This window comes from Salvelinus fontinalis, chromosome 30, assembly GCF_029448725.1.
Source record: "Salvelinus fontinalis isolate EN_2023a chromosome 30, ASM2944872v1, whole genome shotgun sequence".
NCBI classification, from domain to species: domain Eukaryota; kingdom Metazoa; phylum Chordata; class Actinopteri; order Salmoniformes; family Salmonidae; genus Salvelinus; species Salvelinus fontinalis.
In genome coordinates, this window is record NC_074694.1 from 8233415 (window position 1) to 8258018 (window position 24604).

The following is a 24604-nucleotide window of genomic DNA, read 5'->3' on the forward strand; positions in this document are numbered from 1 at the left end:
AGCGGAATAAATTCACATTTTAATTACAAAGAGAGCTTAACCTTCACACGGAAAGCAGAAACATTAAATGAACAAATATTGTCCATTTGAACTCTTCAGGGAAGCTGATCCACTCAATGGTGGCCCATCTGGATGCTGTTACCAGTCTAGCTGTCGACCCCAACGGGCTCTATCTGATGTCTGGCAGTAAGTAGCTCTCCATAACAATGATTTCTAACATACTCAGCTAGATATATACCTTGTCATTCTGCATGTGATGATATGACAGACTTTATAAAATAGGAGAGGGCCTAGACCTGAACCCTGGGGAACAACAGAACAGCAGAGGGCCTAGACCTGAACCCTGGGGAACAACAGAACAGCAGAGGGCCTAGAACTGAACCCTGGGGGACACCAGAGCTGTACACTTTATAAAACAGGAGAGGGCCCAGAACTGAGCCCTGGGGGACACCAGAACAGGAGAGGGCCCAGAACTGAGCCCTGGGGGACACCAGAGCTGTACACTTTATAAAACAGGAGAGGGCCCAGAACTGAGCCCTGGGGGACACCAGAACAGGAGAGGGCCCTGAACTGAACCCTGGGGGACACCCGAGCAGGAGAGGGCCTAGACCTGACAATGATTTCTAACATACTCAGCTAGATATATACCTTGTCATTCTGCTTGTGATGATATGACAGACTTTATAAAATAGGAGAGGGCCTAGACCTGAACCCTGGGGAACAACAGAACAGGAGAGGGCCCATAACTGAGCCCTGGGGGACACCCGAGCAGGAGAGGGCCCATAACTGAGCCCTGGGGGACACCCGAGCAGGAGAGGGCCCATAACTGAGCCCTGGGGGACACCAGAGCTGTACACTTTATAAAACAGGAGAGGGCCCAGAACTGAGCCCTGGGGGACACCCGAGCTGTACACTTTATAAAACAGGAGAGGGCCTAGACCTGAGCCCTGGGGGACACCAGAGCTGTATACTTTATGTGAACTGCCTTGTCGCCCACCTACTGTTCACTTTCCTCTCCCTTCTTCATGCTCTCCTCCTCTTTGATAATTTTGCTCTCCCTAATCCCTCTCTCCTCTCCTCCCTCAGGTCATGACTGTTCTGTTCATCTGTTCTCTCTCCTTCCCTCCCTAATCCCTCTCTCCTCTCCTCCCTCAGGTCATGACTGCTCTATTCGTCTGTGGAACCTGGAAACTAAGACGTGTATCCAGGAGTTCACAGCTCACAGGAAGAAGAATGATGAGTCTATCCATGACGTGGCCTTCCACCCCTCTAAGGCCTACATCGCCTCCGCCGGGGCCGACGCTCTCGCCAAGGTGTTCGTATGACGAGGACCAATCACAGTCCACTGACACAGCTTCCCAGCTCCAGGGACCAATAGATGTGGGTGTGTGGGGTGCTACGCAGACTTCACCTCACACATATCCCCTCTCACGCTACTGGTTCCCTGTTTTGACTGCTGGATGGTGCAGCCAATAGACTCTAATAAGCACCAGACTAGGCGCTCCTCCAGAGGGAGAGGGTCAGGGCTGTGGTTGACTGGGAGGTCTGTTTGGAGAACTGCTATTGGGCACAAGGCTTCCTCCTCCCTCTATAATCCAGGCAGGCCCCTGGGTGTGACCGGCCACAGAGACCCTCCTCCTCAACCTGTATCCATTGATCACCCACACAGACTGATTCTATGGTTCAGACTAGTCTTATGCTCTGTCTTCACAGCTAGCGAAGGGTTGAAGACAGACTGACAGGTGTTTTATAGTGTAGACTCACTGGAGAGGTGGAGCACCTTGCCCTAACTCCCTCCCCATGTCACCAAGCCCATTACCCCAGAACCCCAGGCCTTTCATTACCCCAGAACCACAGGCCTCTCATTTTCTCCAGAACCACAGGCCTCTCATTTTCCCCAGAACCACAGGCCTCTCATTTCCCCCTGAACCCCGGGCCTCTCATTTTCCCCAGAACCCCGGGCCTCTCATTTTCCCCAGAACCCCGGGCCTCTCATTTCCCCCAGAACCCCGGGCCTCTCATTTCCCCCAGAACCCCGGGCCTCTCATTTCCCCCAGAACCCCGGGCCTCTCATTTCCCCCAGAACCCCGGGCCTCTCATTTCCCCCAGAACCCCGGGCCTCTCATTTCCCCCAGAACCCAAGGCCTCTCATTTCCCCCAGAACCCCAGGCCTCTCATTACCCAAGAACCCCAGGCCTCTCATTTCCCCCAGAACCCCAGGCCTCTCATTTCCCCCAGAACCCCAGGCCTCTCATTACCCAAGAACCACAGGCCTCTCATTTTCCCCAGAACCACAGGCCTCTCATTTTCCCCAGAACCACAGGCCTGTCATTTCACCAGAACCCCAGGCCTCTCATTTCCCCAGAACCCCAGACCTCTCATTGCCCCAGAACCCCGGGCCTCTCATTTCCCCCAGAACCCCGGGCCTCTCATTTCCCCAGAACCCCGGGCCTCTCATTTTCCCCAGAACCCCGGGCCTCTCATTTCCCCCAGAACCCCGGGCCTCTCATTTCCCCCAGAACCCCGGGCCTCTCATTTCCCCCAGAACCCCGGGCCTCTCATTTCCCCCAGAACCCCGGGCCTCTCATTTCCCCCAGAACCCCGGGCCTCTCATTTCCCCCAGAACCCCGGGCCTCTCATTTCCCCCAGAACCCCGGGCCTCTCATTTCCCCCAGAACCCAAGGCCTCTCATTTCCCCCAGAACCCCAGGCCTCTCATTACCCAAGAACCCCAGGCCTCTCATTTCCCCCAGAACCCCAGGCCTCTCATTTCCCCCAGAACCCCAGGCCTCTCATTACCCAAGAACCACAGGCCTCTCATTTTCCCCAGAACCACAGGCCTCTCATTTTCCCCAGAACCACAGGCCTGTCATTTCACCAGAACCCCAGGCCTCTCATTTCCCCAGAACCCCAGACCTCTCATTGCCCCAGAACCCCAGGCCTCTCATTTCCCCAGAACCCCAGGCCTCTCATTTCCCCAGAACCCCAGGCCTCTCATTTCCCCAGAACCACAGGCCTCTCATTTTCCCCAGAACTCCAGGCCTCTCATTTTCCCCAGAACCCCAGGCCTTTCATTACCCCAGAACCACAGGCCTCTCATTTTCCCCAGAACCGCAGGCCTCTCATTTCCCCAGAACCACAGGCCTCTCATTTTCCCCAGAACCACAGGCCTCTCATTTCACCAGAACCACAGGCCTCTCATTTCCCCCAGAACTCCAGGCCTCTCATTTTCCCCAGAACCCCAGGCCTTTCATTACCCCAGAACCACAGGCCTCTCATTTTCCCCAGAACCGCAGGCCTCTCATTTTCCCCAGAACCCCAGGCCTCTCATTTTCCCCAGAACCCCAGGCCTCTCATTACCCCAGAACTCCAGGCCTCTCATTTTCCCCAGAACCGCAGGCGTATCCCATTTAGACCTCTGTCTGCTCCCTGGTCCATCCTCTCCTCCAAGTCAGGTTCAGAGTTGTGTTGTGATGGAGATGTGGGGTACTTACTGAAGGCTGACTGGCTGGCTGTGGCATCTCACTATTCCTTGCCGTTTCTAAGACTGACTCGGTCTACTCTGCCTGCCTCCAGCCAGCCTTTCTCTCTCTTTCTGCTTTCCTTTTAAGAACACTTACTGACAAATGTGCCTTTGCTTTAAAAAGGTCTTGAAACAGAAGTTATTTTATAGAACTGTTTTTTTGAGGGAGGAGGAGTTTATGCGGAAAGGTTTTCACAATGGTGTCCGTTTTTACCAAAACATTGGGTGTAAAATTGCAAATACCTATAATAAATATATATTAAGTCTTAACTTACTGTGTTGATGTTTGAGTGTTATTTTTTGATAAATAACATGGGTGGAAATTAGCCTTGTCCCAGATCTTTGTGCTGTTTTACTATTGACTATACAGGACTTGGTAAGGCAGCATAAACAGATCTGGGACCAGGCTAGAGGGACATCAGTTCTTCAAAACCAAACTGGCAGAGTGAAACAGACCAACTAAATGGTTCCTGTTTGAAGAATTCCTAGTTATAATTGTACACTGCAAAAAAAATGTACATGACAGTCATTTTTCCAAAGTAAATCTGGTTCTACAACAGTCTGTAGTAACAGGTCTGTGTTTACAATACAGCCACTACAACATGAGGTCCAGTCTACAGTAACAGGTCTGTGTTTACAATACAACATGAGGTTCAGTCTACAGTAACAGGTCTGTGTTTACAATACAGCCACTACAACATGAGGTCCAGTCTACAGTAACAGGTCTGTGTTTACAATACAACATGAGGTTCAGTCTACAGTAACAGGTCTGTGTTTACAATACAGCCACTACAACATGAGGTCCAGTCTACAGTAACAGGTCTGTGTTTACAATACAGCCACTACAACATGAGGTTCAGTCTACAGTAACAGGTTCAGTCTACAGTAACAGGTCTGTGTTTACAATACAACATGAGGTTCAGTCTACAGTAACAGGTCTGTGTTTACAATACAGCCTCTACAACATGAGGTTCAGTCTACAGTAACAGGTCTGTGTTTACAATACAGCCTCTACAACATGAGGTCCAGTCTACAGTAACAGGTCTGTGTTTACAATACAGCCACTACAACATGAGGTCCAGTCTACAGTAACAGGTCTTTGTTTACAATACAGCCACCACAACATGAGGTTCAGTCTACAGTAACAGGTCTGTGTTTACAATACAACATGAGGTTCAGTCTACAGTAACAGGTCTGTGTTTACAATACAGCCACTACAACATGAGGTCCAGTCTACAGTAACAGGTCTGTGTTTACAATACAGCCACTACAACATGAGGTTCAGTCTACAGTAACAGGTTCAGTCTACAGTAACAGGTCTGTGTTTACAATACAACATGAGGTTCAGTCTACAGTAACAGGTCTGTGTTTACAATACAGCCTCTACAACATGAGGTTCAGTCTACAGTAACAGGTCTGTGTTTACAATACAGCCTCTACAACATGAGGTCCAGTCTACAGTAACAGGTCTGTGTTTACAATACAGCCACTACAACATGAGGTCCAGTCTACAGTAACAGGTCTGTGTTTACAATACAACATGAGGTTCAGTCTACAGTAACAGGTCTGTGTTTACAATACAGCCTCTACAACATGAGGTTCAGTCTACAGTAACAGGTCTGTGTTTACAATACAGCCTCTACAACATGAGGTCCAGTCTACAGTAACAGGTCTGTGTTTACAATACAGCCACTACAACATGAGGTCCAGTCTACAGTAACAGGTCTGTGTTTACAATACAACATGAGGTTCAGTCTACAGTAACAGGTCTGTGTTTACAATACAGCCACTACAACATGAGGTCCAGTCTACAGTAACAGGTCTGTGTTTACAATACAGCCACTACAACATGAGGTCCAGTCTACAGTAACAGGTCTGTGTTTACAATACAGCCTCTACAACATGAGGTTCAGTCTACAGTAACAGGTCTGTGTTTACAATACAGCCTCTACAACATGAGGTCCAGTCTACAGTAACAGGTCTGTGTTTACAATACAGCCACTACAACATGAGGTCCAGTCTACAGTAACAGGTCTGTGTTTACAATACAGCCACTACAACATGAGGTCCAGTCTACAGTAACAGGTCTTTGTTTACAATACAGCCACCACAACATGAGGTTCAGTCTACAGTAACAGGTCTGTGTTTACAATACAGCCTCTACAACATGAGGTCCAGTCTACAGTAACAGGTCTGTGTTTACAATACAACATGAGGTTCAGTCTACAGTAACAGGTCTGTGTTTACAATACAGCCTCTACAACATGAGGTCCAGTCTACAGTAACAGGTCTGTGTTTACAATACAACATGAGGTTCAGTCTACAGTAACAGGTCTGTGTTTACAATACAGCCTCTACAACATGAGGTCCAGTCTACAGTAACAGGTCTGTGTTTACAATACAACATGAGGTTCAGTCTACAGTAACAGGTCTGTGTTTACAATACAGCCTCTACAACATGAGGTCCAGTCTACAGTAACAGGTCTGTGTTTACAATACAGCCTCTACAACATGAGGTCCAGTCTACAGTAACAGGTCTGTGTTTACAATACAGCCTCTACAACATGAGGTTCAGTCTACAGTAACAGGTCTGTGTTTACAATACAGCCTCTACAACATGAGGTCCAGTCTACAGTAACAGGTCTGTGTTTACAATACAGCCACTACAACATGAGGTCCAGTCTACAGTAACAGGTCTGTGTTTACAATACAGCCTCTACAACATGAGGTCCAGTCTACAGTAACAGGTCTGTGTTTACAATACAGCCTCTACAACATGAGGTCCAGTCTACAGTAACAGGTCTGTGTTTACAATACAGCCACTACAACATGAGGTCCAGTCTACAGTAACAGGTCTGTGTTTACAATACAGCCACCACAACATGAGGTTCAGTCTACAGTAACAGGTCTGTGTTTACAATATCACATGAGGTTCAGTCTACAGTAACAGGTCTGTGTTTACAATACAGCCTCTACAACATGAGGTCCAGTCTACAGTAACAGGTCTGTGTTTACAATACAGCCACTACAACATGAGGTTCAGTCTACAGTAACAGGTCTGTGTTTACAATACAGCCTCTACAACATGAGGTCCAGTCTACAGTAACAGGTCTGTGTTTACAATACAGCCACTACAACATGAGGTCCAGTCTACAGTAACAGGTCTGTGTTTACAATACAGCCACTACAACATGAGGTCCAGTCTACAGTAACAGGTCTTTGTTTACAATACAGCCACCACAACATGAGGTTCAGTCTACAGTAACAGGTCTGTGTTTACAATACAACATGAGGTTCAGTCTACAGTAACAGGTCTGTGTTTACAATACAGCCTCTACAACATGAGGTCCAGTCTACAGTAACAGGTCTGTGTTTACAATACAGCCTCTACAACATGAGGTCCAGTCTACAGTAACAGGTCTGTGTTTACAATACAGCCACTACAACATGAGGTTCAGTCTACAGTAACAGGTCTGTGTTTACAATACAGCCACTACAACATGAGGTCCAGTCTACAGTAACAGGTCTTTGTTTACAATACAGCCACCACAACATGAGGTTCAGTCTACAGTAACAGGTCTGTGTTTACAATACAACATGAGGTTCAGTCTACAGTAACAGGTCTGTGTTTACAATACAGCCTCTACAACATGAGGTCCAGTCTACAGTAACAGGTCTGTGTTTACAATACAGCCACTACAACATGAGGTTCAGTCTACAGTAACAGGTCTGTGTTTACAATACAGCCACTACAACATGAGGTCCAGTCTACAGTAACAGGTCTGTGTTTACAATACAACATGAGGTTCAGTCTACAGTAACAGGTCTGTGTTTACAATACAGCCACTACAACATGAGGTCCAGTCTACAGTAACAGGTCTGTGTTTACAATACAACATGAGGTTCAGTCTACAGTAACAGGTCTGTGTTTACAATACAGCCTCTACAACATGAGGTCCAGTCTACAGTAACAGGTCTGTGTTTACAATACAGCCACTACAACATGAGGTTCAGTCTACAGTAACAGGTCTGTGTTTACAATACAGCCTCTACAACATGAGGTCCAGTCTACAGTAACAGGTCTGTGTTTACAATACAGCCACTACAACATGAGGTTCAGTCTACAGTAACAGGTCTGTGTTTACAATACAGCCACTACAACATGAGGTCCAGTCTACAGTAACAGGTCTTTGTTTACAATACAGCCACCACAACATGAGGTTCAGTCTACAGTAACAGGTCTGTGTTTACAATACAGCCTCTACAACATGAGGTCCAGTCTACAGTAACAGGTCTGTGTTTACAATACAGCCACTACAACATGAGGTTCAGTCTACAGTAACAGGTCTGTGTTTACAATACAGCCTCTACAACATGAGGTCCAGTCTACAGTAACAGGTCTGTGTTTACAATACAGCCTCTACAACATGAGGTCCAGTCTACAGTAACAGGTCTGTGTTTACAATACAGCCACTACAACATGAGGTCCAGTCTACAGTAACAGGTCTGTGTTTACAATACAGCCACTACAACATGAGGTCCAGTCTACAGTAACAGGTCTTTGTTTACAATACAGCCACCACAACATGAGGTTCAGTCTACAGTAACAGGTCTGTGTTTACAATACAACATGAGGTTCAGTCTACAGTAACAGGTCTGTGTTTACAATACAGCCTCTACAACATGAGGTCCAGTCTACAGTAACAGGTCTGTGTTTACAATACAGCCTCTACAACATGAGGTCCAGTCTACAGTAACAGGTCTGTGTTTACAATACAGCCACTACAACATGAGGTTCAGTCTACAGTAACAGGTCTGTGTTTACAATACAGCCTCTACAACATGAGGTCCAGTCTACAGTAACAGGTCTGTGTTTACAATACAGCCACTACAACATGAGGTTCAGTCTACAGTAACAGGTCTGTGTTTACAATACAGCCACCACAACATGAGGTTCAGTCTACAGTAACAGGTCTGTGTTTACAATACAACATGAGGTTCAGTCTACAGTAACAGGTCTGTGTTTACAATACAGCCTCTACAACATGAGGTCCAGTCTACAGTAACAGGTCTGTGTTTACAATACAGCCTCTACAACATGAGGTCCAGTCTACAGTAACAGGTCTGTGTTTACAATACAGCCACTACAACATGAGGTTCAGTCTACAGTAACAGGTCTGTGTTTACAATACAGCCACTACAACATGAGGTCCAGTCTACAGTAACAGGTCTTTGTTTACAATACAGCCACTACAACATGAGGTCCAGTCTACAGTAACAGGTCTGTGTTTACAATACAACATGAGGTTCAGTCTACAGTAACAGGTCTGTGTTTACAATACAGCCTCTACAACATGAGGTCCAGTCTACAGTAACAGGTCTGTGTTTACAATACAGCCACTACAACATGAGGTTCAGTCTACAGTAACAGGTCTGTGTTTACAATACAGCCACTACAACATGAGGTCCAGTCTACAGTAACAGGTCTGTGTTTACAATACAACATGAGGTTCAGTCTACAGTAACAGGTCTGTGTTTACAATACAGCCTCTACAACATGAGGTCCAGTCTACAGTAACAGGTCTGTGTTTACAATACAGCCTCTACAACATGAGGTTCAGTCTACAGTAACAGGTCTGTGTTTACAATACAGCCACTACAACATGAGGTCCAGTCTACAGTAACAGGTCTGTGTTTACAATACAACATGAGGTTCAGTCTACAGTAACAGGTCTGTGTTTACAATACAGCCTCTACAACATGAGGTCCAGTCTACAGTAACAGGTCTTTGTTTACAATACAGCCACCACAACATGAGGTTCAGTCTACAGTAACAGGTCTGTGTTTACAATACAACATGAGGTTCAGTCTACAGTAACAGGTCTGTGTTTACAATACAGCCTCTACAACATGAGGTCCAGTCTACAGTAACAGGTCTGTGTTTACAATACAGCCACTACAACATGAGGTTCAGTCTACAGTAACAGGTTCAGTCTACAGTAACAGGTCTGTGTTTACAATACAGCCACTACAACATGAGGTCCAGTCTACAGTAACAGGTCTGTGTTTACAATACAACATGAGGTTCAGTCTACAGTAACAGGTCTGTGTTTACAATACAGCCTCTACAACATGAGGTCCAGTCTACAGTAACAGGTCTGTGTTTACAATACAGCCACTACAACATGAGGTTCAGTCTACAGTAACAGGTCTGTGTTTACAATACAACATGAGGTTCAGTCTACAGTAACAGGTCTGTGTTTACAATACAGCCAATACAACATGAGGTCCAGTCTACAGTAACAGGTCTGTGTTTACAATACAGCCTCTACAACATGAGGTAGAGCATGTAGAGGTCTGTCATTTTTATCATAGGTACACTTAAACTGTGAGAGACGGAATCTAAAACAAAAATCCAGAAAATCACATTGCATGATTTTTTGGTAATTCATTTGCATTTTATTGCATGACATAAGTATTTGATCACCTACCAACCAGTAAGAATTCCGGCTCTCACAGACCTGTTAGTTTTTCTTTAAGAAACCCTCCTGTTCTCCACTCATTACGTGTATTAACTGCACCTGTTTGAACTCGTTACCTGTATAAAAGACACCTGTCCACACACTCAATCAAACAGACTCCAACCTCTCCAAAATGGCCAAGACCAGAGAGCTGTGTAAGGACATCAGGGATACAATTGTAGACCTGCACAAGGCTAGGATGGGCTACAGGACAATAGACAAGCAGCTTGGTGAGAAGGCAACAACTGTTGGCGCAATTATTGGAAAATGGAAGAAGTTCAAGATGATGGTCAATCCCCCTCGGTCTGGGGCTCCATGCAAGATCTCACCTCGTGGGGCATCAATGATCATGAGGAAGGTGAGGGATCAGCCCAGAACTACACGGCAGGACCTGGTCAATGACCTGAAGAGAGCTGGGACCACAGTCTCAAATAAAACCATTAGTAACACACTACGCCATCATGGATTAAAATCCTGCAGCGCACGCAAGGTCCCCCTGCTCAAGCCAGCGCATGTCCAGGCCCGTCTGAAGTTTGCAAATGACCATCTGGATGATCCAGAGGAGGAATGGGAGAAGGTCATGTGGTCTGATGAGACAAAAATAGAGCTTTTTGGTCTAAACTCCACTCGCCGTGTTTGGAGGAAGAAGAAGGTTGAGTACAACCCCAAGAACACCATCCCAACCGTGAAGCATGGAGGTCGAAACGGCCCGAATTCTTTGGGGATGCTTTTCTGCAAAGGGGACAGGACGACTGCACCGTATTGAGGGGAGGATGGATGGGGCCATGTATCGCGAGATCTTGGCCAACAACCTCCTTCCCTCAGTAAGAGCATTGAAGATGGGTCGTGGCTGTGTCTTCCAGCATGACAACGACCCGAAACACACAGCCAGGGCAACTAAGGAGTGGCTCCGTAAGAAGCATCTCAAGGTCCTGGAGTGGCCTAGCCAGTCTCCAGACCTGAACCCAATAGAACATTTTTGGAGGGAGCTGAAAGTCCGTATTGCCCAGCGACAGCCCCGAAACCTGAAGGATCTGGAGAATGTCTGCATGGAGGAGTGGGCCAAAATCCCTGCTGCAGTGTGTGCAAACCTGGTCAAGAACTACAGGAAACGTATGATCTCTGTAATTGCAAACAAAGGTTTCTGTACCAAATATTAAGTTCTGCTTTTCTGATGTATCAAATACTTATGTCATGCAATAAAATGCTAATTAATTACTTAAAAATTATACAATGTGATGTTCTGGATTTTTGATTAGATTTTTAGATTCCGTCTTTCACAGTTGAAGTGTACCTATGATAAAAATTACAGACCTCTACATGCTTTGTAAGTAGGAAACCCTGCAAAATCGGCAGTGTATCAATTACTTGTTCTCCCCACTGTATATCTATACAGAAACCTCACTCCATATATATCTCTACCCAGAGACCCCACTCCATATATCTCTACCCAGAGACCCCACTCCATATATATCTCTACCCAGAGACCCCACTCCATATATATCTCTACCCAGAGACCCCACTCCATATATATCTCTACCCAGAGACCCCACTCCATATATATCCCTACCCAGAGACCCCACTCCATATATATCTCTACCCAGAGACAACACTCCATATATATCTCTACCCAGAGACCCCACTCCATATATATCCCTACCCAGAGACCCCACTCCATATATATATATCTATCTCTACCCAGAGACCCCACTCCATATATATCTCTACCCAGAGACCCCACTCCATATATATATATATCTATCTCTACCCAGAGACCCCACTCCATATATATATCTATCTCTACCCAGAGACCCCACTCCATATATATCTCTACCCAGAGACCCCACTCCATATATATATATCTATCTCTACCCAGAGACCCCACTCCATATATATCTCTACCCAGAGACCCCACTCCATATATATCTCTACCCAGAGACCCCACTCCATATATATCCCTACCCAGAGACCCCACTCCATATATATCTCTACCCAGAGACAACACTCCATATATATCTCTACCCAGAGACAACACTCCATATATATCTCTACCCAGAGACCCCACTCCATATAAATCTCTACCCAGAGACAACACTCCATATACCAGTGGCCATCAAAGGTGAGCACAACGATGGGCCTCAGGATCTCGTCACGGTATCTCTGTGCATTCTAATTCTAATTCCGAAGTCGGATGTGGAGGTCTTGGGCTGGCGTGTTTACACATGGTCACAAATCAAATCAAATTGTATTTGTCACGTGAGCCGAATAAAACAGGTGTAGACCTCACAGTGAAATGCTGAATACAACAGGTGTAGACCTCACAGTAAAATGCTGACTTACAAGCCCTTAACCAGCAATGCAGTTAAAGAAATAGAGTTAAGAAAATATTTACTAAATAAACTAAAGTTAAAAAAAATTATAAAAAAGTTACAAGACAATTACATAACAAGGCTATATACAGGGTGTTACGGTACAGAGTCAATGTGGAGGCTATATACAGGGTGTTACGGTACAGAGTCAATGTGGAGGCTATATACAGGGGGTACCGGTACAGAGTCAATGTGGAGGCTATATACAGGGTGTTACGGCACAGAGTCAATGTGGAGGCTATATACAGGGTGTTACGGTACAGAGTCAATGTGGAGGCTATATACAGGGGGTACCGGTACAGAGTCAATGTGGAGGCTATATACAGGGGGTACCGGTACAGAGTCAATGTGGAGGCTATATACAGGGGGTACCGGTACAGAGTCAATGTGGAGGCTATATACAGGGGGTACCGGTACAGAGTCAATGTGGAGGCTATATACAGAGGGTACTGGTACAGAGTCAATGTGGAGGCTATATACAGGGTGTTACGGTACAGAGTTAATGTGGAGGCTATATACAGGGGGTACCGGTACAGAGTCAATGTGGAGGCTATATACAGGGGGTACTGGTACAGAGTCAATATGCGGGGGTACAAGTTAGTCGAGGTAAATTGTAAAGTGACTATGCATAGATAATGAGCAGCAAGTAGCAGCAGTGTAAAAACAAAGGGGGGGGGGGTGTCAATGTAAATTGTCCATATGGCTGTTTGATTAATTGTTCAGCAGCCTTATAGTTGGATGGGGAGCGTCACTGCACAGCTATTTTCAGGTCTCTCCAAGGATGTTCGATCGGGTTCAAGTCCGGGCTCTGGCCGGGCCACTCAGGGACATTCAGAGACTTGTCCCAAAGCCACTCTGCATTGTCTTGGCTGTGTGCTTTGAAGGTTGTTGTCCTGTTGAAAGATGAACCTTCGCCCCAGTCTGAGGTCCTGAGTGCTCTGGAGCAGGTTTTCATTAAGGATCTCTCTGTACTTTGCTCCGTTCTTCTTTCCCTCGATCCTGACTAGTCTCCCAGTCCTTGCCGCTGAAAAACATTCCCACATCATGATGCTGCCACCACCATGCTTCACCGTAGGGATGGTGCCAGGTTTCCTCCAGATGTGACGCTTGGCATTCAGGCCAAAGAGTTCAAATTTGGTTTCATCAGCCCAGAGAATCTTGTTTCTCATGGTCAGAATGCTTTAGATGCCTTTTGGCAAACTCCAAGCGGGTTGTCATGTGCCTTTTACTGAGGAGTGGCTTCCGTCCGGCCACTCTACCATAAATGCATGATTGGTGGAGTGCTGGAGAGATGGTTGTCCTTCTGGAAGAATTTCCCATCTCCACAGAGGAACTCAGGAGCTCATTCGTTGTGACCATCAGGTTCTTGGTCTCCTCCCTGACCAAGGCCCTTCTCCTCCGATTGCTCAGTTTAGCCGGGCGGCCAGCTCTAGGAAGAGTCTTGGTGGTTCCAAACTTCTTCCATTTAAGAATGATGGATGCCACTGTGTTCTTGGGGACATTCAATGCTGCAGAAATGTTTTGGTACCCTTCCCCAGATTTGTGCATCGACACAATCCTGTCTCTGAGCTCCATGGACAATTCCTTCGACCTCATGGCTTGGTTTTTTGCGCTGACATGCACTGTCAACTGTGGGACCTTATATAGACAGGTGTGTGCCTTTCCAAATCATGTCCAATCAATTGAATTTACCACAGGTGGACTCCGATCAAGTTGTAGAAACATCTCAAGGATGATCAATGGCTCCCGAGGGGCGCAGCCATCTAAGGCACTGGATCTCTGTGCTAGAGGTGTCACTGCAGACCCTGGTTCAATCCCGGGCTCTATCACAACCGGCCGTGATCGGTAGTCCCATAGGGCAGCGCACAATTGGCCCAGTGTCGTCTGGGTTAGCGGAGGCTGGGGCTGTCATTGTAAATAAGAATTTGATTTTTAATAACTGACTTGGCTAGTTAAATAAAATAAATAAAAATCAATGGAAACAGGATCTACCTGAGCTCAAATAGCAAAGGGTCTGAATACATATGTGAATAAGGTTTTTCTGCTTTGATTTAATACATTTGAAAGAATTTCTAAAAACCTGTTTTTGCTTCGTCAATATGGGGTATTGTGGGTAGATTGATGAGAAAAAATATATATTTAATCCATTTTAGAAATAAGGCTGTAACTTAACAAAATGTGGAAAAAGTCAAGGGGTCGGAATTCTTTACGAATGCCATTATTGCATGAAACGTCGTTCCCATCTGATATTGCTCAAATAAACAGCCATTTGACGTAGATAGTTTGACGTAGATAGTTTGACGTAGATAGTTTGACGTAGATAGTTTGACGTAGATAGTTTGACGTAGATAGTTTGTTTATGTATTGATATGCAGCCTACGTGGGCCTTTCATTTTTTTTTAAAAGTAGTTCTGTTCTTGTCTATTAATGTTCTGTATTATGTCATGTTGTGTGTGGAAGAGTAGCTGCTGCTTTGGCAACAGCTAGTGGGGATCCTAATAAAATACCAACAATAACAATAACAATAACAATGTAATACTAAAAATAAAGAGAGAGAGAGAGGTAGAGAGAGAGAGAGAGAGAGAGAGAGAGAGAGAGAGAGTGTTTTTTTTAGGGAAATATTAGCCTCTGCCACAGGCTTTCACCTCAACGTGAATGAAGCCTTGAGCCGAGGTTAGGGAACTATTAGCCCATGTTATAGACATTGATGTCACTGTTATAATAACTGTACTGTCTACATGATGGTGAACTTGTGGGGCTAGGGAAATATAGGCTGACGTGCTTCTACGTTCCTCCTCCCCTCCAGAAGGATACCGAGAGGTCCAACGCAGAGAGAACAGAGGGTAGATCTTCAGTCTCTCCCAACACGGGCTGGACCAGACTGTGGTGCTCTCTGTGCCAGTGTAACGGATGTGAAATGGCTAGCTGGGCTGGACCAGACTGTGGTGCTCTCTGTGCTTGTGTAACGGATGTGAAATGGCTAGCTGGGCTGGACCAGACTGTGGTGTTCTCTGTGCTAGTGTAACGGATGTGAAATGGCTAGCTAGTTAGCGGGTACGCGCTAGTAGCGTTTCAATCAGTTACGTCACTTGCTCTGAAACCTAGAAGTAGTGTTGCCCCTTGCTTTGCAAGGGCCGTGGCTTTTGTGGAGCGATGGGTAACGATGCTTCGTGGGCGACCGTTGTTGATGTGTGCAGAGGGTCCCTGGTTCGCGCCCGTGTCGGGGCGAGGGGACGTACTGAAGTTAAACTGTTACACCGGCCAAAGAAATGTAGAATACAATATCAATCAGATCTATTTTTATAACGCCCTTTTCTATATATCAAAGTACTTTACAGAAACCCAGCCTAAAACCCCACAGAGCAAGCAATGCAGGGGCAGAAGCACAGCGGCTAGGATAAACTCCCTAGAAGGCAGGAACCTAGGAAGAAACCTAGAGAGGAACCAGGCTCCAATACATGTCCTTTCCCAGTCTCACAACATCAGCCTGTGTTGTGTGGTGAGGCTGTGCACTGAAATAAAGAATAGTTATTCGCACATTGATGAAATCACAAATTGTTTTATTTGGTTGCTGGGACAAATGTATTTATTTTATTTTACCTTTATTTAACTAGGCAAGTCAGTTAAGAACAAATTCTTATTTTTTATTTTTTTTACAAATAAAACAACACATTTCTGTTGTCTCTGTTTCGGGCACCGATAAATATGATAATTTATGCCATAAATGTTTTATTTGATGACCGGTTTGTATTAATCCTAGTGTTCCTTCTCTTCCAGGCCTCATACTCCCATTGCATTTCTCCAGAACAAGTCTCAATATGAGGACTGCATCTAACACCTCTGAAGAAACGACACGGGTGGATTTATAATATATATATCTATCTATATATAGTGTAGGTGTATCAGCTGGTGTGAACTGATTCCCTTTTGTTTTATATGATACATTTTTTGTTGAACAAACTTTTTTTGTTTGTTTCTGTAATTGACTACATGTTATGGAGTGTTTCTTCCGCCATATAAACACATTAAACGTACACGCCTTATATCAAAAGTCTGATATTTTGAGCGACATTTTGTATTCTTAAGACAACCACGTATCACAATCATTGTAATGAAAACTTCAATAAAGCAACTATCGGCTAAATCATTGCCAGTGAGAAAATACAATCACATCAAGTGCTATGATGCCTATGATACACCAAATACATGGTTTTATTTCCGTTGTACAGTATGCATATATTTTTTCAAAGTACGTAGTTGACAGTGGTGTGAATTCCTGTTGTTTTCATGTTGTTAGTGTTGCTAACTATGGTAATTTTACATAAAACTGCTGCTGCAACCATAGTAACAGAAATTACCAATCCTAAATCCTATTCCATGTGGCCTGGTTTCGTTTAGATGAAGTCCCCAAAGTGCACGTACGGTTTGCATTGGGCAAAATCATCCTTTACCATGATTTAATATCAGCATGAATATTGTCTTCATCGAACTTGGGTTCACACAAGTTCTATTGGGGGAATATCTCCCAAGTGAGTTTAAGCCCTGGTAGCTCGCCGTGATCGTATAGTGGTTAGTACTCTGCGTTGTGGCCGCAGCAACCCCGGTTCGAATCCGGGTCACGGCATTGCGATACACAATGTCACGGCAAAAGGGTTATTTTTTGGAATGTGTTCTAAACGTAATAACTATGCTTTGTAATCATATCTATTCCAGTTTTTCATGGGGGAAATCTAGAAATATATGCGTGAACTGAGCCAAATCGAGCATATACATAGACATCTATGGCATACTCACTCTTTCTACACGCCTACAAATCATTTTAACGAATCATTTCTCTGTATCCTTCTCGATCAGCCAATCCACGCAGGCCTACGTCATTTTAAGAAAAACGTTTACGACCATTCGGGAATCAAGGAATCGTTTCATACGCGCTGGTCGGAACGAGGAAACTCGGGCATTTCCGACAGGCTAACTGGTTGTAGTTCTAGACGAATCAGCAAGTCGAAAACTCCCGAGTTTCCTCGTTCCGACTAGCGTGTCACAACGCAGCAGCTTTGACTTGCGGTGACTATTATGCAGAGATTGAGATTGAAAATATTGAAATTTAATTTATATTTTAAGACAATTAAATACTCTGCGAACAAAAAAAGCTGTTAGAATTATAAATGTGTGTATGCCCCTTCAGGTCCTTGTTTAATGTGATATTGTACCCAATAGCCAAAATGTCCTTTGTATATTATTTATAGATATACTTGTGCTTCCCATGTACTTTTTGCATTGATTTGTTATTATATATTTTTTTAAACATAATTTGCTCGATTAATTTACTCGACTGCTCGATATATACCCTCAATTTAAGATGTAATTGCGTGACGATTATCTCAGCAACCGGGGGACGCAACATGACAACGTGAATTAGTCGACGGTCTGCTTGGTGAGGCGATATTACATTCCTCATCCACTGCCCAGTAGGATTCCTATCTGCCGTATGCTAAACCAGACATATTACTTTTGGTCGATTATGATGTACAGTTGCTACCATATAGCCCGATTTATGACAAACCACTTTTAGTCAAGTCAATAGTGTTATTTTGGCAACCAACAGACAAACTATTGTAACGACCCTGGGTTTATAAGCGCGGAAATCGACTCTGCCGTTTGAGCATGCTTTTGCGGCACAGTCGATAGCGCGCCGGACCTCGGGCTAGAAGGTCGAGGGTTCGAGACCTGCTCCCTGCTTGTTTCATTACATTGATGCTCCCTGCCTGTTTCATTACACTATATTGAGGTTGTGTTCATCCGTAAATAAACACCCTCGTTTTAAGATCTTATTTTGAAGTAACGTTAGCCTGCTATCAAACGCACACTTTTCTCAACATTTCCAACTTCGCCATCTGGATAACTTGGCTACTCTCTGGGCTAGCTGTTTTTGTATTCCTCCTTTGTCTAGACAACTTTTTATTGGTGGTTTCTGTTTAGGTAGTTGTTTTTCCCCCGAGTTTTTATTGTATTTCTACCGGACAAGGTTCCTTCTTACCAAGATAGGCAGCTAAGATGCCGAACCGAACCGTTTGCAGAGAAGCAAGTTACGTCCAGTTGGTACACTGCCTCAGGTATAGAACTGAACCGGGGATTGGGCTAGAGACCAGGGTTAACCTGGTTACCTAACCTTGCTAACTAGCTACAGAACTATCTTTTGGGCTGTTGTCCGGGGTAACGTTAGCTAGTTAGCTACAGACTGGTCTCTCTTGGGCTGTTGTTGTCCGGGACAGTAACTCGTTAACGTTAGATAGTTAGCTATAGACTGGTCTCTCTTGGGCTGTTGTTGTCCGGGACAGTAACTCGTTAACGTTAGCTAGTTAGCTACAGACTGGTCTCTCTTGGGCTGTTGTTGTCCGGGACAGTAACTCGTTAACGTTAGCTAGTTAGCTACAGACTGGTCTCTCTTGGGCTGTTGTTGTCCGGGACAGTAACTCGTTAACGTTAGCTAGTTAGCTACAGACTGGTCTCTTGGGCTGTTGTTGTCCGGGACAGTAACTCGTTAACGTTAGCTAGTTAGCTACAGACTGGTCTCTCTTGGGCTGTTGTTGTCCGGGACAGTAACTCGTTAACATTAGCTAGTTAGCTACAGACTGGTCTCTCTTGGGCTGTTGTTGTCCGGGACAGTAACTCGTTAACATTAGCTAGTTAGCTACAGACTGGTCTCTCTTGGGCTGTTGTTGTCCGGGACAGTAACTCGTTAACGTTAGATAGTTAGCTATAGACTGGTCTCTCTTGGGCTGTTGTTGTCCGGGACAGTAACTCGTTAACATTAGCTAGTTAGCTACAGACTGGTCTCTCTTGGGCTGTTGTTGTCCGGGACAGTAACTCGTTAACGTTAGATAGTTAGCTACAGACAGGTCTCTCTTGGGCTGTTGTTGTCCGGGACAGTAATTAATGTTAGATAGCTGGCCAATTGAGTAGGAGAGAGGTGAGGATAAACAACAGGCCGTTCTCTGTCAGCTGGCCCAGAACAACAGTCTGCTACTTAGCTTGCATCAGCTGTCACTTCTTTATAGGGGAATAGGCCGATTTTTTAAAAGTAATTTACAAGCTAGCGTTAGAAACTAGCTAACACATACAAATATTTGGTCCACGCATGCCTTGTTAAACTCAGAACTTTTATCCATGGCCGTTCAGTGGAAATGGTTTGGCGATTAAATGGTGGGCTATATGACCTGATCATTGGAAGAAATTGGCTAGCCAACTAGGTAGTTACAGGTAGCAACCCATGTCAACAACATTAGCTAATTATGTCAAAACACTGACAACCATCTCAGTGAACGGTCAGTTAACCATTATAGCAAAGATTCCCCTATCCATCTACCATTATAGCCAACCCTACTCCACCAAAGTACTTCTGCAGAGAGTTGTCAGTGATCTGTCTAGCTGACTGGACCCCCCTCCCTGTTTTTTTGGTCCACATATACATTCATCTCGCCTGGAACAAAGCACCACCTCCCTGGGTAGGTCTAGGCAGCAAATTGAGTGCTCATATTGCATTGGGACCAGCTAGCTAGTTTATCCCTCATCTCACACACTACTTTTCATTTAGCTTAGCAAGCTTTCTACTATGTCCCTTATTAGCCAACTGTAGCTACTAGTCTAGGGTTGTGGCTAGAAGGGATACTGCTTTCTTCAAATTGTCATCAACAGTATAATTTATTATTTGGGGGGGGGGGGGGGTCGCATTTAAACTAACCCTAATCCACGGGGTTTAGTATATATCACGTTACATTTAAACTAACCCTAATCCAAGGGGTTTAGTATATATCACGTTACATTTAAACTAACCCTAATCCAAGGGGTTTAGTGTATATGACGTTACATTTAAACTAACCCTAATCCAAGGGGTTTAGTGTATATCACGTTACATTTAAACTAACCCTAATCCAAGGGGTTTAGTGTTTATCACGTTACATTTAAACTAACCCTAATCCAAGGGGTTTAGTGTTTATCACGTTACATTTAAACTAACCCTAATCCAAGGGGTTTAGTGTATATCACGTTACATTTAAACTAACCCTAATCCAAGGGGTTTAGTGTATATCACGTTACATTTAAACTAACCCTAATCCAAGGGGTTTAGTGTATATGACGTTACATTTAAACTAACCCTAATCCAAGGGGTTTAGTGTTTATCACGTTACATTTAAACTAACCCTAATCCAAGGGGTTTAGTGTATATCACGTTACATTTAAACTAACCCTAATCCAAGGGGTTTAGTGTATATCACGTTACATTTAAACTAACCCTAATCCAAGGGGTTTAGTGTATATCACGTTACATTTAAACTAACCCTAATCCAAGGGGTTTAGTGTATATCACGTTACATTTAAACTAACCCTAATCCAAGGGGTTTAGTGTATATCACGTTACATTTAAACTAACCCTAATCCAAGGGGTTTAGTGTTTATCACGTTACATTTAAACTAACCCTAATCCAAGGGGTTTAGTGTATATCACGTTACATTTAAACTAACCCTAATTCAAGGGGTTTAGTGTTTATCACGTTACATTTAAACTAACCCTAATCCAAGGGGTTTAGTGTATATCACGTTACATTTAAACTAACCCTAATCCAAGGGGTTTAGTGTATATGACGTTACATTTAAACTAACCCTAATTCAAGGGGTTTAGTGTTTATCACGTTACATTTAAACTAACCCTAATCCAAGGGGTTTAGTGTATATCACGTTACATTTAAACTAACCCTAATCCAAGGGGTTTAGTGTATATGACGTTACATTTAAACTAACCCTAATCCAAGGGGTTTAGTGTTTATCACGTTCCATACATTTTTCTCTCACATTGCAATATAAATGTGAAGGAATCTGTTAGGATATTACTGTGTTCAAAATATCTTTACGGGGAGGATGTAGCGAGTTATTTTAGGCTCAACTAAATGACATTACCCTTAGTGAATCACGGACTTGATTAGTAACCTCAGCTCGATGCTTGGCAGTTTGCTTTGCATACAGTAATAGTGAGGAGAGCAACAAACGTTTTGGTCAATATACACAGTCCCCAATTGCACCCTATTCTCTGGCCCTATGGTCCCTGGTCAATTAGTGCCCTATTCTAAGGTCCCCGGTCAAATTAGTGCCCTATAAAGGGAATAAGGTGCCACTTGGGACGTAAACACACATTGTTGAAAAGATCTGTATCTCCCTGTTATCTCTGTTATCTCTCTGCTCCAGCCCCGTCAGTCACACATAACAAGGTCTCCCCGTTATCTCTGTTATCTCTCTGCTCCAGCCCCGTCAGTCACACATAACAAGGTCTCTGTTATCTCTCTGCTCCAGCCCCGTCAGTCACACATAACAAGGTCTCCCCGTTATCTCTGTTATCTCTCTGCTCCAGCCCCGTCAGTCACACATAACAAGGTCTCTGTTATCTCTCTGCTCCAGCCCCGTCAGTCACACATAACAAGGTCTCTGTTATCTCTCTGCTCCAGCCCCGTCAGTCACACATAACAAGGTCTCCCCGTTATCTCTGTTATCTCTCTGCTCCAGCCCCGTCAGTCACACATAACAAGGTCTCCCCGTTATCTCTGTTATCTCTCTGCTCCAGCCCCGTCAGTCACACATAACAAGGTCTCCCCGTTATCTCTCTGCTCCAGCCCCGTCAGTCACACATAACAAGGTCTCTGTTATCTCTCTGCTCCAGCCCCGTCAGTCACACATAACAAGGTCTCCCCGTTATCTCTGTTATCTCTCTGCTCCAGCCCCGTCAGTCACACATAACAAGGTCTCCCCGTTATCTCTGTTATCTCTCTGCTCCAGCCCCGTCAGTCACACATAACAAGGTCTCCCCGTTATCTCTCTGCTCCAGCCCCGTCAGTCACACATAACAAGGTCTCTGTTATCTCTCTGCTCCAGCCCCGTCAGTCACACATAACAAGGTCTCCCCGTTATCTCTGTTATCTCTCTGCTCCAGCCCCGTCAGTCACACATAACAAGGTCTCCCCGTTATCTCTGTTATCTCTCTGCTCCAGCCCCGTCAGTCACACATAACAAGGTCTCCCCGTTATCTCTGTTATCTCTCTGCTCCAGCCCCGTCAGTCACACATAACACGGTCTCCCTGTTATCTCTCTGCTCCAGCCCCGTCAGTCACACATAACAAGGTCTCTGTTATCTCTCTGCTCCAGCCCCGTCAGTCACACATAACAAGGTCTCCCCGTTATCTCTGTTATCTCTCTGCTCCAGCCCCGTCAGTCACACATAACAAGGTCTCCCCGTTATCTCTCTGCTCCAGCCCCGTCAGTCACACATAACAAGGTCTCCCCGTTATCTCTGTTATCTCTCTGCTCCAGCCCCGTCAGTCACACATAACAAGGTCTCCCTGTTATCTCTGTTATCTCTCTGCTCCAGCCCCGTCAGTCACACATAACAAGGTCTCTGTTATCTCTCTGCTCCAGCCCAGTCAGTCACACATAACAAGGTCTCTGTTATCTCTGTTATCTCTCTGCTCCAGCCCCGTCAGTCACACATAACAAGGTCTCTTATCTCTCTGCTCCAGCCCCGTCAGTCACACATAACAAGGTCTCTGTTATCTCTCTGCTCCAGCCCCGTCAGTCACACATAACAAGGTCTCCCCGTTATCTCTGTTATCTCTCTGCTCCAGCCCCGTCAGTCACACATAACAAGGTCTCTGTTATCTCTCTGCTCCAGCCCCGTCAGTCACACATAACAAGGTCTCCCCGTTATCTCTCATCACATAAGAGCCATATAGGACCCTATTCCCTGTATAGTGCACTACTTTAGACCAGAGCCATATAGGACCCTATTCCCTGTATAGTGCACTACTTTAGACCAGAGCCATATAGGACCCTATTCCCTGTATAGTGCACTACTTTAGACCAGAGCCATATAGGACCCTATTCCCTGTATAGTGCACTACTTTAGACCAGAGCCATATAGGACCCTATTCCCTGTATAGTGCACTACTTTAGACCAGAGCCCTATGGCACCCTATTCCCTACATAGTGCACTACTTTAGACCAGAGCCCTATGGCACCCTATTCCCTACATAGTGCACTACTTTAGACCAGAGCGCTATGGCACCCTATTCCATATATAGTGCACTACTTTAGACCAGAGCCCTATTCCCTATATAGTGCACTACTATAGACCAGAGCCCTATGGAACCCTATTCCCTATATAGTCCACTACTTTAGACCAGAGCCCTACAGAACCCTATATAGTGCACTACTTTAGACCAGAGCCCTATTCCCTATATAGTGCACTACATTAGACCAGGGCCCTATTCCCTATATAGTGCACTACTTTAGACCAGAGCCCTACGGAACCCTATTCCCTATATAGTGCACTACTTTTGCCCAAGGCCCATAGGGGATGTAGGGAATAGGGTGTCTTTGGGACGCACACCAGAGGTAGTGAATTTCCCATTATTTTACAATAAGCTGTGGTGGTGGTTTCTTAGTTCTGGGTTCCAAGGTGGTAGGAGTAATGGTGTGTGTGTGTGTGTGTGTGTGTGTGTGTGTGTAATAATGTAATAGGGAATAGGGTGCCATAGGGCCCTGGTCAAAGGTAGTGCACTACATAGGGAATATGCTGCCATAGGGCCCTGGTCAAAGGTAGTGCACTACATAGGGAATATGCTGCCATAGGGCCCTGGTCAAAGGTAGTGCACTACATAGGGAATATGCTGCCATAGGGCCCTGGTCAAAGGTAGTGCACTACATAGGGAATATGCTGCCATAGGGCCCTGGTCAAAGGTAGTGCACTACATAGGGATGGCAGAATTGTCAGACTCCAGCCACCCCAGTCATAGACTGTTCTCTCTGCTACTGCACAGCAAGCGGTACCGGAGCGCCAAGTCTAGGTCCAAGAGGCTTCTAAACAGTTTCTACCCCCAAGCCATAAGACTCCTGAACATCTAATCAAATGGCTACCCGCATTCCCCCCCCCCCCCCCCTTTTACGCTGCTGCTACTCTTATTATCTGTGCATAGTCACTTTAATAACTCTACCTACATATACATATTACCTCAATTAACCAGTGGCCCCGTACATTGACTCTGTACCGGTATAGCCTCACTATTGTTATTTTACTGCTGCTCTTTAATTGTTAATTTCTTAGGTATTTTTCTTAAAACTGCATTGTTGGTTAAGGGCTTGTAATTAAGC

At 45.0% G+C, this 24604-nt stretch overlaps 2 protein-coding genes and 1 non-coding gene across 3 annotated transcripts in view; all 3 read left to right on the top strand.

Moving 5' to 3' along the window:
- The window catches only part of LOC129828442 (striatin-like), a 151300-nt gene extending 149499 nt beyond the window's left edge, over positions 1 to 1801 (top strand). The window contains exons 16-17 of the mRNA XM_055889489.1: positions 100 to 186; positions 1156 to 1801. Of these exons, the coding sequence (XP_055745464.1) occupies positions 100 to 186; positions 1156 to 1325 (257 nt within the window). The 3' untranslated portion in view covers positions 1326 to 1801. The remainder of the gene's footprint in view (positions 1 to 99; positions 187 to 1155) is intronic.
- On the top strand, positions 1379 to 3413 carry LOC129828443 (uncharacterized). Its single transcript, XM_055889490.1, has 2 exons — positions 1379 to 1439; positions 1954 to 3413. The coding sequence occupies exons 1-2, from the start codon at positions 1379 to 1381 to the stop codon at positions 3411 to 3413; spliced, it is 1521 nt and encodes a 506-aa protein (XP_055745465.1).
- A 13551-nt stretch (positions 3414 to 16964) lies between these two features.
- trnah-gug (transfer RNA histidin (anticodon GUG)) lies at positions 16965 to 17036 on the top strand. Its single transcript has one exon. It is a non-coding gene; the product is annotated as a tRNA-His (tRNA).
- Positions 17037 to 24604: the final 7568 nt, after the last annotated feature.

What these genes read in the sequence shown, in the direction of transcription:
- LOC129828443 (XM_055889490.1), top strand. Translation starts at nt 1,379, where the DNA reads ATGTGGGTGTGTGGGGTGCTACGCAGACTTCACCTCACACATATCCCC. An exon ending in TATCCCCTCTCACGCTACTG is followed by an intron (nt 1,440 to 1,953) that starts GTTCCCTGTTTT and finishes CATTTTCCCCAG; the next exon opens with AACCCCGGGCCTCTCATTTT.